The sequence below is a fragment of the Pongo abelii genome, chromosome 20, assembly GCF_028885655.2.
Source record: "Pongo abelii isolate AG06213 chromosome 20, NHGRI_mPonAbe1-v2.0_pri, whole genome shotgun sequence".
NCBI lineage: Eukaryota > Metazoa > Chordata > Mammalia > Primates > Hominidae > Pongo > Pongo abelii.
The window spans coordinates 46,980,128-46,994,804 of NC_072005.2; the positions used below are offsets into that span (position 1 = coordinate 46,980,128).

The window sequence follows — 14,677 nt, forward strand, 5'->3', positions numbered from 1 at the left end:
GTGATGGAGAAGGGATGATAGAGTTGGGGACAAAGTACTGCAGGAGGTTGCTCCAAGTCCTCTGAGGGGGTTCTTTGGGTGAGAAAGCGAGAGAAGCCTGAGGAGGCGAGGGGAGGGTCACAGAAACATAAAGAGTTTAGGGTTCTGCTGAAAGGTTTGGGGCAGAGGTGGGAAAGGGTTTGGTTTGAGATCGGGAAGAAGCCTTCTGACTGTTGAGAGGGAGACAGGTTGGAAAGAGCAACAGAAGCCAGCAGCCCATGGACGGGTACAGTGGCTCACACCTGTAATCCCAGCCCTTTGGGAGGCCGAGGCGGGCAGATCACGAGTTCAGGAGTTCCAGACCACCCTGGCCAACATGGTGAAACCCCGTCTCTACTAAAAATACAAAAATTAACCTGGCATGGTGGTGCACGCTTGTAATCCCAGCTACTCAGGAAGCTGAGGTGGGAGGATCACTTGAACCCAGGAGGTGGAGGTTGCAGTGAGCCGAGATCGAGCCACTGCACTCCAGCCTGGGCAACAAAGCAAGACTCCGTCTCAAAAAATAAAAATAAAAAAGACATAGCCCAGGGAGACAATGGTGAAGGGACCTAAGTGGCCAGTGACAAGGAGCTGGAAACTTGCCCTGAGGGCAGCAGGAGGCCATCGGCAAGCAGAGAACGGACAGGGTAGGATTTGACTTTCAGAAACAGTCCTCTGGTTGCTAAATGGGAGAAAGGAGTGAGAGTAGAGGCAGGAGAAGGCAGGATCAGACGGGGGTGCTGGGAAGGGGCAGGTAGAAGAGACATCAGGAGGCCAAACAGACAGGACTTTATGATGCACCGTAGGTATACCAGTACCCAAACAGAGGTGGCCAAGAGCAGAGGGATAGACACCCAGCCTCCTCCTCACAGACATCCAGGCATGCAGAGCCCTCCACGTGCCAAACACACAGGGCAGAGGAAAGGAGGTGCAGCAGAGCCGATACGCAGGCAGCAGATCTGCACCAACCAGGATACACAGTCCCACCAGAAGGAGAGAGCAGTGGAATGATCAGGGCTCACTGCAGCCTCGATCTCTTGGACCCAAGCATTCCTCTCACTCCAGCCTCCCTAGTAGCTGGGACCACAGGCACATGCCATGATACCTGGTTAAGTTTTCATTTTTAAACTTCTTGTAGAGATGGGGGTCTCAGTGCATTGACCAGTCTGGTCTCGGACTCCTGGGCTCAAGCTATCCTCCCACCTTGGCCTCCCAAAGTGCTGGGATTACAGGAGTGAGTTACCGTACCCGGCCAACAACTATTCTTATTCCCATTTTACAGATGGACAAACTGAGGCTCAGGAGGCCAGTCACTTGCCTGTAGCCCACAGTTAGTGGTAGCACTGGGATTCCAACTTGGGTCCCCTTCGTGTCAACTGTATATTGGTGTCCCATTTAGGCGTCCATGCAGGTTTGTCTGAAGATCTGTGTCTCCCCAACTAAGTGTCCCCCATGGATGCCCACCCAGCCATGTCCTCCTGTCTCTGAAGTTTCTCCAGGAATCGAGCTCCTGGCCTGGCTTGTCTGAGTGTGTTTGTGGGCCAGCAGCATGCCCCTGCCCGTCTGGGTCCCTCTGCGTGTCTCTGCTTGTCCTAGCCTCTGTGTGTCAGTGACGTCTAAGAGTGTGTGTGTGTGCGCGCGCGCGCGCGCGCTTGTGTGTGTGTGTGTGTGTGTGTGTGTGTCCTTGTCCGAGGAGCCGAGAGAGTGAGGGGGAATGAAGGGCCAAGGAGGCCTGGCTGGGGCTGGGCTGGGGGTGGAGGCGGGGAGAGGGGCGTCACGGCCTGAGCTGAGAGGGGAGTGGAGTTCTGGAGGAATGTTTACCAGACACAGAGCCCAGAGGGACAGCGCCCAGAGCCCGGATAGAGAGACACGGCCTCACTGGCTCAGGACGGGGGGCACAGCCACCAGGGTCCCCTTCCCCCTCCTCAGCTCCCTCCCTGGCCCCTTTAAGACAGGGCTGATCCTCTCCTCTCTTGAGTTAACCCCTGATTGTCCAGGTGGCCCCTGGGCTCTGGCCCTGGTGGGCGGAGGCAAAGGGGGAGCCAGGGGCGGAGAAAGGGTTGCCCAAGTCTGGGAGTGAGAGAAGGAGGCAGGGGTGCCGAGAAGGCGGCTGCTGGGCAGAGCCGGTGGCAAGGGCCTCCCCTGCTGCTGTGCCAGGCAGGCAGTGCCAAATCCGGGGAGCCTGGAGCTGGGGGGAGGGCCGGGGACAGCCCGGCCCTGCCCCCTCCCCTGCTGGGAGCCCAACAACTTCTGAGGAAAGTTTGGCACCCATGGCGTGGCGGTGCCCCAGGATGGGCAGGGTCCCACTGGCCTGGTGCTTGGCGCTGTGCGGCTGGGCATGCATGGCCCCCAGGGGTGAGTGATGGGGGCTCCTTGGGGCAGGGACCCCCTCGGAGGGGCTGGAGCAGGGGTAGAAGGTGGGGGATGATGGCAGGTGTGGGGGGCCTGGGCTGGCTTAGGGAGTTTCCTTGGGACCACAGAAAAGGGACTTCAAGAGAGGGAGACACAGATTCAGAGACACCAAGTGCGGCAGAGGGAGAGAAAGACTGAGAGAGGAACTGAAGGGCAGGGGGGACAGAAGAGAGGACCCGGAGAGACAGACAGACAAGGAGAAGCTGAGGGTAGGGGTGGAGGCTGGACCTGAGAAGGGGGCTGAGCAGGGGGTCGCCGGGAAGGAAGAAATCTTTCCGAAGGGGTACCGAGGCAGGCGGCGGAATGAGGAGGGCTCTGGAGCCCTGGGGGAAAACCCTTCTCCCTGCCAACACCACCCCCCTGCCCCGCCACTTGTCCCTACCCCACCAGTCCACTCCATCCCTGGGGAGGAGGTTCTCACTTTGTCTCTCTGTCTCTGCCTCCAGCTCTGCTATCTCTGTGGGTCTCTGTTTCTCTCTGTCTCACAGTCTCTGCCTTTATCTCTCCCTGCTCTCTGAGTCTCTCTCTCTTCTCAGCCTCCCTCTGTGACTGTATCCCCCCTCCGCCCCCACCTTTTCTTCTCTCTTGAGGGCTGTTTCTTCATTTTTTCTGTCTCTCCTTGTATCTCTGCTCCTGTCTGTCTCATCTCCCCTGCCTGACTTTCTCTGGCTTCTCCCTCCCCCACCACCCTTATCTCCCTCTCCCACCACCCTTGTCTCCCTCCCCCCACCCCTGATTCTTCCCCTCCATCCACCAGCACCAGCACAATCTGTTAAGTCTCTAGAGACCTAAGAGAGGACGCAGGGGGCAGGGACTGGCCCTGCCAGGCAGTGCAGGGCGTGGGAGGCTGCCAGATCCCGAGCCTCCTTCCCGACGGGATGGACGCTGGATCCCAGTCCCCTGGGAGGGCTCCCATCCTCCCCTCAGAGCCTCCGCCCTCCACCCCTCTCTGAGGTCACTCAGCAACTATGTCGGCCTAAGGGCCTGGCGGGGTCCTGGCGGCTGGTGGGCAGGCAGGGACAGGGTGGAACTGAGGGCCGGAACGAGCTGGGGGGTTCCTAAGCTAACTCTTCCCATCTCCCCTGCAGGCACGCAGGCTGAAGAAAGTCCCTTCGTGGGCAACCCAGGGAATATCACAGGTGCCCGGGGACTCACGGGCACCCTTCGGTGTCAGCTCCAGGTTCAGGGAGAGCCCCCCGAGGTACACTGGCTTCGGGACGGACAGATCCTGGAGCTCGCGGACAGCACCCAGACCCAGGTGCCCCTGGGTGAGGATGAACAGGATGACTGGATAGTGGTCAGCCAGCTCAGGTGTGTGGCCACATCCCCGAATCCCACTCCTACCTCCGTCACACAGGGGGCAGAAAGCCCACCTGGGTGGGAACCCGTTTGACCACTTGTCAGCCGTGCAGCTTTGAGCATGTGATGGAACCTCTAGGTTTCGTTTTCCTCTTCTGCAAAATGAGTTAATAATAGGACCTACTTCGTGGTTGTCATGAGCTTCCAGGCTGGACACCCTCTTTCCGTTCTGACAGACCCCCTCTCAGTGTCCAGCTCTGACCCCGAACCTCTCTGTCTCTCCTCTTGCCCTGTCAGAATCACCTCCCTGCAGCTTTCCGACACGGGACAGTACCAGTGTTTGGTGTTTCTGGGACATCAGACCTTCGTGTCCCAGCCTGGCTACGTTGGGCTGGAGGGTGAGCTCTGGGGTCAGGGGTCCTGAGGGGTCAGAGGAGGTGTGGAGCTCATAGGTTGTGGGAAGTCAGGAATCCTGAGGGGTCAAAGGGTGCTGGAGGATTCAGGATGACCCTAGGCATCATACAGCCTAAGAATGTCAGAGTTTTGGGGGGTCAAGAAGCTGGGAGTCCATATAAGTTATGGGGCCAAGGCTGGGGGGATTATTTGTTTTGGGTAAAAAGTCTTCTTGGGGGTAGTTGGATGTCCCATGCATCAGACACGATCAGGTCACAGGAGGCCATTCTGGCCATCAGATAAGGCGTCAGAGGCATGCAACGTACCACTCTCCCCACGACCCCAGCGGTCTCATTTTTCTCATCCGTAGAATGAGATGAGGATGAGCTGTCAGACATTCTGGAAGAGAAACATGAGGAGCTCAGCTATCGTGGGGGGTCTGACATGGGAGGAATCAGATATTGGGGTCACGTGTGTTGGGTATGGCTCAGGTGCCCTCGGGGATCAGATACAGGCAGGTCAATGACCTTGCAGGGTGGGTTTGCTGCCCAAAGCCTACAGCATCCTAGTGGTGGGTCAGGCATCTTGGGGCCTCAGAGGGACCCCAGCCTCTACCACTGCCCACCCCGCTAGGCTTGCCTTACTTCCTGGAGGAGCCTGAGGACAGGACTGTGGCCGCCAACACCCCCTTCAACCTGAGCTGCCAAGCCCAGGGACCCCCAGAGCCCGTGGACCTACTCTGGCTCCAGGATGCTGTCCCCCTGGCCACAGCTCCAGGTTACGGCCCCCAGCGCAGCCTGCATGTTCCAGGTGAGTCCGGGGATGTGGGTCAGCTCCGCATAGGGGGCCAGGCAAGGCTGAAGTCAGGAGCAAGGGAGCATTGCTACCTCTGCGTGAGTGTCTGACTGTCCTTCTGTCCCTCACTGTCTGTCTCTCTCTTGTTTTTCCCTCTGAGTCTGTCTCTGCCTCTCTGTCTCTACCTGTCTTGTTTCTCTCCGTATGCCTTTTTCTGTCTCTTCCTGTCTCTCGGTGTGTGTGTCTTTCTGTCTCTCTCTGTATGTGTCTCTCTCTCTCTGTCTCTCTGCTTCTCTCTCCCTCCATTCACCCCGGCCTCTCTCTGAATAGAATTCTTTGTCCTGGGTTTCCTCTGAGCTGTTCCATGGCCCGAGTGTGTGTGGGCCTGGTGCCCCTTTGTCAGCCCTTGACCCAAGCAGGGCACCGGAATCAACCGTGCCCTCCTCTCCTCCGCTTCCCTCCACAACCGGCCCACCTCCTGCCCTAACAAGCCTGCTGGCCTCAGTCAAAGGGAGGATGTCCAGCCCGGTCCCCACTGGGGAGACGGAACCCAAAGAAGAGAAAGCAGGAAGAAAGCAGGAGACAGAGGCTGGGCATGGTGGCTCACGCCTGTAATCCCAGCACTTTGGGAGGCTGAGGCAGGCAGATCACGAGGTCAGGAGATCAAGACCATCCTGGCTAACACCGTGAAACCCCATCTCTACTAAAAATACAAAAAATTAGCCAGGCGTGGTGTTGGGTGCCTGTAGTCCCAGCTAGTCGGGAGGCTGAGGCAGGAGAATGGCATGACCCGAGAAGCGGAGCCTGCAGTGAGCCGAGATTGCGCCACTGCACTCCAGCCTGGGCAACAGGGTGAGACTCCGTCTCAAAAGAAAAAAAAAAAAAGAAAGTGGGAGACAGAGAGAGATAGAATGACATACACTGGAAGGGACAGGCCACAATGACCCAAGATGGACATAGACAGGACAGGGAGGCCAGGCATGGTGGCTCATGCCTGTAATCCCAGCACTTTGGGAGGCTGAGGCAGGTGGATCACTTGAGGCCAGGAGTTCGAGACCAGCCTGGCCAACATGGCGAAACTCCATCTTTACCAAAAATACAAAAATTAGCCAGGTGTGGTGACGGGCATCTGTAGTCCCAGCTACTTGGGAGGCTGAGGCAGGAGAATCCCTTGAACCCGGGAGGTGGAGGTTGCAGTGAGCCGAGATCGCACAACCGCACTCCAGCCTGGGCGACAGAGCAAGACTCCGTCTCAAAACAAAAAACAAAACAAAACGAAAGACAGGACAGGGAAGTTGGAGTGACAGAAACCCTCTCCTTCTTGGTGACCATTCCCTTCTGCACCATGCAGATGAGGCAGGACCAAGCTCAGGGTTACACAGTGGTCAGGGGCATCACTGGGGGACCCTGGATTCAGGGGGTTCTCCCTACTGAAGGAGGAAAGACAGAGGAGCAGATGGCAGAGGCTCTGTAAAGGAAGGAGGCTTCAGCCTGGAGGGCATCAGCTTCCCGCACTCCCAACCTGCTGCCTCTCTTTGCTAGAATGAGGAGGGGCCTTCTGACTGGGGGTCTCCAGGGTGGAGGGAGGAGCTCACATTCTCAGCATTCCTGGGACCCTGAGTTGCAAGGAAAACCTGGTGAGCATGCTGACCCCAGAGGAGTGACTCAGGCCCATGGCTCGAGTGGCTGAGTAGGGACCAGGGTTGGGGATGGGGCATGAGTCAGCCTGGCAGGTCCCACGAGAAGGGGAGGGGAGGGAGAGAAATGGGGGCTGCACAGGTGTGAGGGTCTGTGCATGTCTGTGTGGTGGTGGTGGGGTGTCTGGATATCTGTGTGTTCTGGATCCGAGTGTTAGTGTATCCGTCAGCACAACCTCTGTGTGAGGGTGTGCCTTGGCAAGGGTGGGCTTCTGTGGATGTCCCATGTGTGGTGTGTGTGTGTGTGTGTGTGTGTGACTAAGTATATTTCCTTCAGCTTGGATTCTGTCCCAATGTGTGTTTGGATCTTTATAGCATGTCTCTCTCTCTACGTTTCTTAGGGGTTGCCTATGTGTGGGTGTCTGTGTGTGTGTGCATGGCTGAGTATACCAGTGTCAGCCTGTGTCTGTCCCTCTTTTTTGTGTTTGTGTGTTCACAGCTGAGATTCACTGTATGAAAGTAAAGTGTGCATGGAGGGTAGTGGGTTTGGAGCTATGGTGCACACCTCTCTGTATGGAGGTGGTAGTGTCAGCCCACAGGTGTGCAGCTATGGGTGTGAGCGTGTCCTAGTGAGAGCTTGTGTTCCCTTGCAGAATCAGAACGTGTCCATGGATAACTTGTGTTTCTTACCACCTTTTTTATTCCCCTTATTTTTTTTCGAGACAAGCTCTCGCTATGTAACCCAGGCTGGAGTGCAGTACTGTGATCATGGGTCACTGTAGCCTCCACCTCCTGGGCTCAAGCAATTCTCCTACCTCAGCACCCTCCCACCCCTCAAGCAGCTGGGACTATAGGCATGTGCCACCATACCCAGATAGTTTTTGTATTTTTTGGTAGAGATGGAGTCTCGCCATGTTGCCCAGGCTGCTCTTGAACTCCTGGCCTCAAGTGATCCTCCCGCCTTGGCCTCCCAAAGTGTTGGGATTTACAGGCGTGAGCCACTGCACTCAACCCTCAGCCTCTTACCAGCTTTCTGTGTGTGTCCATAGATGTCTCTGTGGCGTGTGTGTATATGTCACAGGGTAAGCATGTTGCTGTATGACTGTAGTCACAGACCTATGTGTGTGTGTGTGTGTGTGTGTGTAACAGCACCCTCTGCTTCTCTCTGGTCTCCCTGCGTGTGCACTGGCCCCTGCTGCCTCTGAGTACATGACCTAAGGATGCTTACCAGCCAGCGTATAGATGTGTGTCTGTGTCAATCTATGTGTCCATGGCAGTGTCTCCATCCTCGTGTGTCTGCATCAGGCCCGCGCATCTACGAAACTGTGTTTTTTTGTTTTTTGGGTTTTTTTTTTTTTTTGAGACGGAGTCTCACTCTGTCACCCAAGCTGGAGTGCAGTGGCACGATCTTGGCTTACTGTAACTTCTGCCTCCCGGGTTCGAGGGATTCTCCTGCCTCAGCCTCCTGAGTAGCTGGGATTACAGGCACACCTGGCTTATTTTTGTATTTTTAGTAGAGATAGGGTTTCACCCTGTTGGCCAGGCTGGTCTCAAACTCCTGACCTCAAGTGATCCACCGGCCTCGGCCTCCCAAAGTACTGGGATTACAGGCGTGAGCCACCGCACCCAGCGCAAATGTGTTTTTGTATCAGTCTGTGTCTGGGTGAACAAGAAACCTGGGAGCATCCAGCTCCATCTTATGGCGTAGATGAAGGCTTGGCTGTGGGGTAGTGTGCGTCAGTGTGTCTGTGTCTGAGCAGGTCAAAATGACCCTTCATTGTGTCCTGGTGTGTATCTATCTGTCCACCTCAACTCCATGTACGCTGTTATGTGGTATGTATCTCTCAATATACAGGGACATTTAGGTTTCTGTGTGTGTTGGCATCAGCCTAGATGTATACTGCTTTGCTAGGTGTTTGTAATCAATGTGTACACGTGTGACTGTATGTTTATGTGTTTGTCCCACGTTGGCTTGTATGCATACATGTCTCTTTATGAATGTACATCAGTGTCAGCCCGCGTGTATATGTGTGAGTCATGGTGTTTTTGTGTCACTGTGTTTGTGACATCAGCCCTTGCATATCTGTGTGCCGTTAACTTACCAAGCGCTGCGTCTTCTGTGCTAATAACAGCCCCTGTGTGTTTAAGTGTGATTCATTGTGAGTGTGTGTGGGGGGGGGTTGCTGTGTGAAGGAATTTTGTCCGTTTGTGTGCGTCTGTCCCTCTATCTGACTCAGGGCGTGCCCCTCCTCCTTCCATCCCTCTCATTCTCTGGAAAAGCTGGGGCGGAGAGCAGGGGTTGTGGGGGGATGGTCAGGACATCTGGAAAGCACATCTGGAGTCGGCCTGCTCTTGTCCTCTTGCGGTAAAGCAAGAGCCTTCTGGAGGGGAAGGGGTCCCAGTTCCTCCTGTCCCCTTCACTCAAGGTGCGGCCGTTGGGGCCTGGGAAGGGGGATCCCGGCTCTGGCTCCGCGCCCCCGAAGCCGGCCGGAAGCGCTGGGGTGGGGAGGTGCCCCCGGTGACTCACGCGGGGGCAGGAATGCTGCGGTCGGAACGGGACCCGGCTCCAGAACCCACCTCCAGCCCCAGGGCTTCTCCGGCCGGCGGCGCCAGCTCCCGCGCGCTGACCCTGGCGGGGCCCCACGTGCCAGGTGGCTGGACCCGACCCAGGCTCCCCGCCCCCTCTCGGGCCGCCAGCCCGGGACTGTACTGTTTCTCCTCCGGGCGGCGCGGGGGCTGCGGGCGCGGGGCCTTCGGGGCGCGGGGGCTGCGGGAGCGGGCACCTGACCTTGTCTGGGAACGGCCACCTAGGAAGCCGCGACTGAGGAGCTCCCCTACCCACCCACTTCGGGCCTCTGCAGACTTTGCCCCATTCCACTCCCTCCGCTGACGAAGAAAAGGAAACTTTGTGTCTGCGGATGGAGAGCCTCCCTTGCGAACGCGGTGGGAACAGAGGCGTACAGGCACGGAGCAAACACGAGAGACACGTACACAGACACTCAACACATGCACCTACACACCATCCACAGATACACGCAGGGTCACAAACATACCAGCTCAGAAACACAGGCACAGATGAACAAGCACACGCGTAAACAACACGCAGAACTGCAGTTGCACTTAAAAGACTTGGTCCCAGGGCCGGGCACCGAGTGGCTCTGCCTGCAATCCAGCACTTTGGGAGGCTGAGGCGGGAGGATCGCTTGGGGCCAGAAGTTTGAGAGCAGCCTGGGCAACATAGTGAGACTCTCCTCTTCTCTACAAAAAAATCGAAAAGTTAGCCAAGTGTGGTGGCCGCCTGTAGTCCCAGCTACTTGGGAGGATGAGACAGGAGGATCGCTTGAGTCCTGGAGGTCAAGGCTGCAGTGAGCCGTGATTGTGCCACTGTACTGCAGCCTGGGAGATAGAGCAAGACCCTGTCTCAAAAAACAAAACGAAAAACTTGGTCCTTCTTACATCCTAGCGCAGACATTGTGTGTGTGTGTGTGTGTGTGTGTGTGTTGGGGGGGGGTGTCTATGTTTCTATGTGTATCTGTGTTGGGGGATTCCCCTTATTCACCAGGATACGTTCTCTAAGACCTCCCGCAAAAGCCTGAAACAATGAATAATACTAAACTCTCTATATACTACCCATAACTTTCTTTTTCCTTCACAATTTCGCAGATAGATCGTTTTCTTACTATAGAGCTTAGCAACCTCAGTACATATATATATGATTATCTTTTTCTAAGTGGAGAATTTTCACCTTTTCACTTAAAAGGAAACACTTTAAGGCTTCTCTTTAGTCTATCCAAATTGCAGCCATCACTATTTTGCACCCTGGGGCCTTTTTTTTTTTTTAGACAGAGTCTCTCTCTGTCACCCAGGCTGGAGTGCAGTGTGGCGACCTTGGCTCACTGCAATCTCCACAGCCCGGGTTCTAGCAATTATCGTGCCTCAGCCTCCCGAGTAGCTGGGATTACAGGCGCGGGCCACCATGCCTGGCTGATTTTTTTGTATTTTTAGTAGAGACGGGGGTTTCACTATGTTGCCCAAGCTTGTCTTAAACTCCTAATCTCAAGTGATCCACCCGCCTCGGCCTCCCAAAGTGCGGGGATTACAGACGTGAGCCATAGCACCCGGCCAGGCCATTATTTAGATAAATAAGAGTTTCTTGAACACCAGCACTGCAGTACCAGGACAGCCGATCTGATAGCTAAGTGACTCACAGACAGGTATCAGATACAGCACTGAGATGCTGGACAAAGGGGGGATTCACGTTCCAGGCCAACCAGAGTGGGATGGCATGAGGTTTCATCACAGTACTCAGAACGGCATGCAATTTAAAACTTAGGAGTTATATCTGGAATTTTCCATTGAAATATTTGTAGACCAAGAGTAACTGAAACCTCAAAAAGTGAAACCTCAGATAAAGGGGGACTGATGTATGTTGTATAGCGGTGTGTGTTGGGTATCTCTGTGTGCTTGCAGGTCTGTGTCTCTTGTGTTTGTCTCTGTACTTCTATGTGCTTCTGTGTGTGCACGCCGGTGATACCAACACCACCACCACCACGTTAGGGCGGGAAGGCAATCCACCTTCACTCGAAAACAGTTACTCAAGGCCGGGCATGGTGGCTTACGCCTGTAATCCCAGCACTTTGGGAGGCCAAGGTGGGTGAATCACAAGGTTAGGAGTTCAAGACCAGCCTGACCAACATGGTGAAACCCTCTCTCTACTAAAAATTACAAAAATTAGCCAGGCGTGGTGGTGCGCTCCTGTAATCCCAGCTACTCAGAAGGCTGAGGCAGGAGAATCGCTTGAACCCAGGAGGCAGAGGTTGCAGTGAGCCAAGATCATGCCACTGCACTCTAGCCTGTGCAACAGAGCAAGACTCTCAAAAAACAAAAGAAAAAAACAGTCAAGACACAATACGTGAACTCCCCTGTGGAATTACACATGCTCATATTTCTACACCTATGCCCAGGAATGCTCATAAGTACACAGCTGAACAGAATTTCACTCACTCATTCAACAAGCATTTATGGCACACCTATTGTGTGCCAGGCCATCCTGACACAGCAGGGGATGAAACAGACACAACCCCTGCCCTCCTGGAGCTGACATTCTAGTGGGGGAAACTGACAATGGACAAGGTACCTGGGTGACAGGTAAAGTATGTTGGGCGATGAGAAGAACCAAAGAGGAAAAGTAAAGCGGGAAGGGGATAGATTTGGAGAGGAAGCTCCAATTAGCTCCAATTTTATTTTATTTTTTCTTTCTTTCTTTCTTTTTTTTTTTTTTGAGACAAAGTTTCACTCTTGTTGCCCAGGCTGGGGTGCAATGGCGTGATCTCAGCTCACTGCAGCCTCTGCCTCCCGGGTTCAAGCGATTCTCCTGCCTCAGCCTCCTGAGTAGCTGGGATTACAGGGGCCTGCCACTATGCCCAGCTAATTTTTTGTATTTTTAGTAGAGACGAGGTTTCACTATGTTGGCCAGGCTGGTCTCGAACTTCTGACCTCAGGCAATCCACCCACCTCGGCCTCCCAAGGCTGGGATTACAGGCATGAGCCACCGTGCCCAGCCTTTATATTTCATTTTATTATTTTTAATTTTTTTGAGACAGGGTCTCACTCTGTCACCCAGGTTGGAGTGCAGTGGTGTGATCACAGCTCACTGCAGCCTCCACCTCCCCAGGCACAGGTAGTCCTCCCACCTCAGCCTCCCAAGTAGCTGGGACTACAGGTGTGCACCACCACACCCAACTAATTTTTCTCTTTTTTGTAGAGATGGGGTCTCACCACGTTGCCCAGGCTGATCTCTAACTCCTGGCCTCAAGCGATCCTCCCGATTCGGCCTCCCAAAGTGCTGGGATTACAGTCATGAGTCACTATGCCTGGCCAAGCTCCAATATTAACAGGGTGGCCAGGCTTAGCAGACTGAGAGGTGTTGTTGAGGAAAAAAAAATGAAAGAAGAGGGTGCAAGTCACGTGGATATTTGTGGAAGACTGTTTTGAGCAGAGGGAACAGTGCACAGTTCTCGGGGTGGAAACGTGCTTCATGTATGCGTTCCAGAGACACTGGAGGCCAGTGTGGCCGGAGAAGAGCGTACGGGGAGAGTGGGAGAGGGGTTGGTAGGAGGCGAGCTTAGAGATGAACAGACATGTCTCCATTGATGTACAGCCATGGGCCGCTTTCCTTAAGTGTGTCTAGCAGGTGTGTGTGCCCATACGTGTGTCCTTGTGAGTTAGTGAGTGTGCCTGTGTTTGTGCATGTGAGTGTGTGCATGTTTGTGTGTCTCTTTGTGTGTGTGTGTCTGTGTATGCTTTTGTGTGTCTATGTGTGAGTATGTATATATGTGTCTATGTCCATATATATGAGCATGTGTGTTTCTGTGTGTGTCTATATATATGTGTATATGAGTGTGAGTATTTAGGTGTACGAATCTGTGTGTATGAGACAGAGTGTGTGTGTGTGTGTGGCTGTGTCTGTTTCTGTGTCTGTGCCTGTGTATGAGCATGTGTATTTATATGTGTGTGTATGAGTATGTGTCTCTGGGGTGTAAGAATGTGTGTGTGTGTGGCTGTGTGTGGCTGTGTGTGAGTCTGTGTGAGCATGTGTGTGTATGAGTATGTGTCTCTCTCTGGGGTGTAAGAATGTGTGTGTGTGTGTGTGTATGCCCCTGTGCCTGTGTGTGGCCGTGTGTGTGTGTCTGTGTGAGCATATGTGTCTATGTGTGTGTATGAGTGTGTGTCTCTATCTGGGGTGTAAGAGTGTGTGTGCCTGTGACAGTGTGTGGTTGTGTGTCTTCACGTGTGTCTGTGTATGTGTGTTTATGTGTGTGTATGAGTGTGTGTGCCTGTGTCTGTGTGTGGCTGTGTGTGTCGTTGTGTGTTTCTGTGTGAGTATGTGTGTCTATGTGTGTGTATGAATGTGTCTCTCTCTGGGGTGTAAGAATGTATGTGTGAGAGAGTGTGTGTGCCTGTGCCTGTGCCTGTGTGTGGCTGTGTGTGTCTGTACTATGTGTGTCTGTGTGGCGGGAGGTTAGGGCTGAAACCAAGCCGTCCTTGTGTTTGGGGATGGAGGCTGTGTTCCTAACTCATTGCCCTCAGCTCTGCTAACCCTCCCTTCAGGCAAGTGCCTGTGTGGGCCGCACTGACCCTGGTCAGGCAGGCCACGGTGGGAGTGGCCCAGCATCGCCCGGCAGCCCTTCCTGCCCCTCTCTGATACTGGGCCCTTCCCTCATATGACTCCCTAGGGCTGAACAAGACATCCTCTTTCTCCTGCGAAGCCCATAACGCCAAGGGGGTCACCACATCCCGCACAGCCACCATCACAGGTGACAGAGTTGGGAGGTGGGGAGCTGGGCGTCAGAGGGTGGGGTTTGGGTCCAGGGTCAGAGTGGGGGAAGAGAGCAGGGCAGGGAGCTTTGAGCAAAGGCTCCCCAGGGTTAATCTCTCCCGTTTGTCCACAGTGCTCCCCCAGCAGCCCCGTAACCTCCACCTGGTCTCCCGCCAACCCACGGAGCTGGAGGTGGCTTGGACTCCAGGCCTGAGCGGCATCTACCCTCTGACACACTGCACCCTGCAGGTGAGACTCCCAAACTTGGTTCATTTCAGTCTTAAGCCTCCTTCCACCCACATCCACAACCCCCATCCTCTCCCTGAGAACCCACAACTTCTCGGCCACTGTTGAGAAGCAGTAGAGCCTGGCGGGGGGGGGGGGGGGGTTAAGCCTGATGTCCTGGGTTCGAATCCTAGCTCCACCACCTTCTGGCTGTGTGACCTTGGGTAGGTGGCTTAATCTCTCTGGGGCTCAGGTCTCTTGTCTACAAAATGGACATAATGGTAGTGCCTACCTGGTATGCTTAGTGTGAAAATTCAATGAGTGAATGCAAATTACCAACTTAAAATGGTATGTAGAACATAGGAAACAAATTTAACAAAATTGGCCAGGCACGGTGGCTCACGCCACTTTGGGAGGCCGAGGTGGGTGGATCACTTGAGGTCAGGAGTTCGAGACCAGCCTGGCCAACATAGTGAAACTGCATCTCTACTAAAAATACGAAAATTAACTGGGCCTGCTGGCACGCACTGGTAGTACCAGCTACTGGGGAGGCTGAGGCAGGAGAATTGCTTGAACC

General features: G+C 54.5%; 1 protein-coding gene across 2 annotated transcripts in view; it reads left to right on the forward strand.

The window, feature by feature from the left end:
• The first annotated feature begins 1,627 nt into the window (after positions 1 to 1,627).
• The window catches only part of AXL (AXL receptor tyrosine kinase), a 41,960-nt gene continuing 28,910 nt past the window's right edge, over positions 1,628 to 14,677 (forward strand). The window contains exons 1-6 of one of the 2 annotated variants that reach the window (XM_024236493.3): positions 1,628 to 2,376; positions 3,522 to 3,744; positions 4,030 to 4,130; positions 4,759 to 4,935; positions 13,793 to 13,873; positions 14,009 to 14,124. In XM_024236493.3, coding sequence (XP_024092261.2) covers positions 2,292 to 2,376; positions 3,522 to 3,744; positions 4,030 to 4,130; positions 4,759 to 4,935; positions 13,793 to 13,873; positions 14,009 to 14,124 — 783 coding nt within the window. In that variant the 5' untranslated portion in view covers positions 1,628 to 2,291. The remainder of the gene's footprint in view (positions 2,377 to 3,521; positions 3,745 to 4,029; positions 4,131 to 4,758; positions 4,936 to 13,792; positions 13,874 to 14,008; positions 14,125 to 14,677) is intronic. The other variant, XM_024236497.3, reaches the window with a different exon arrangement.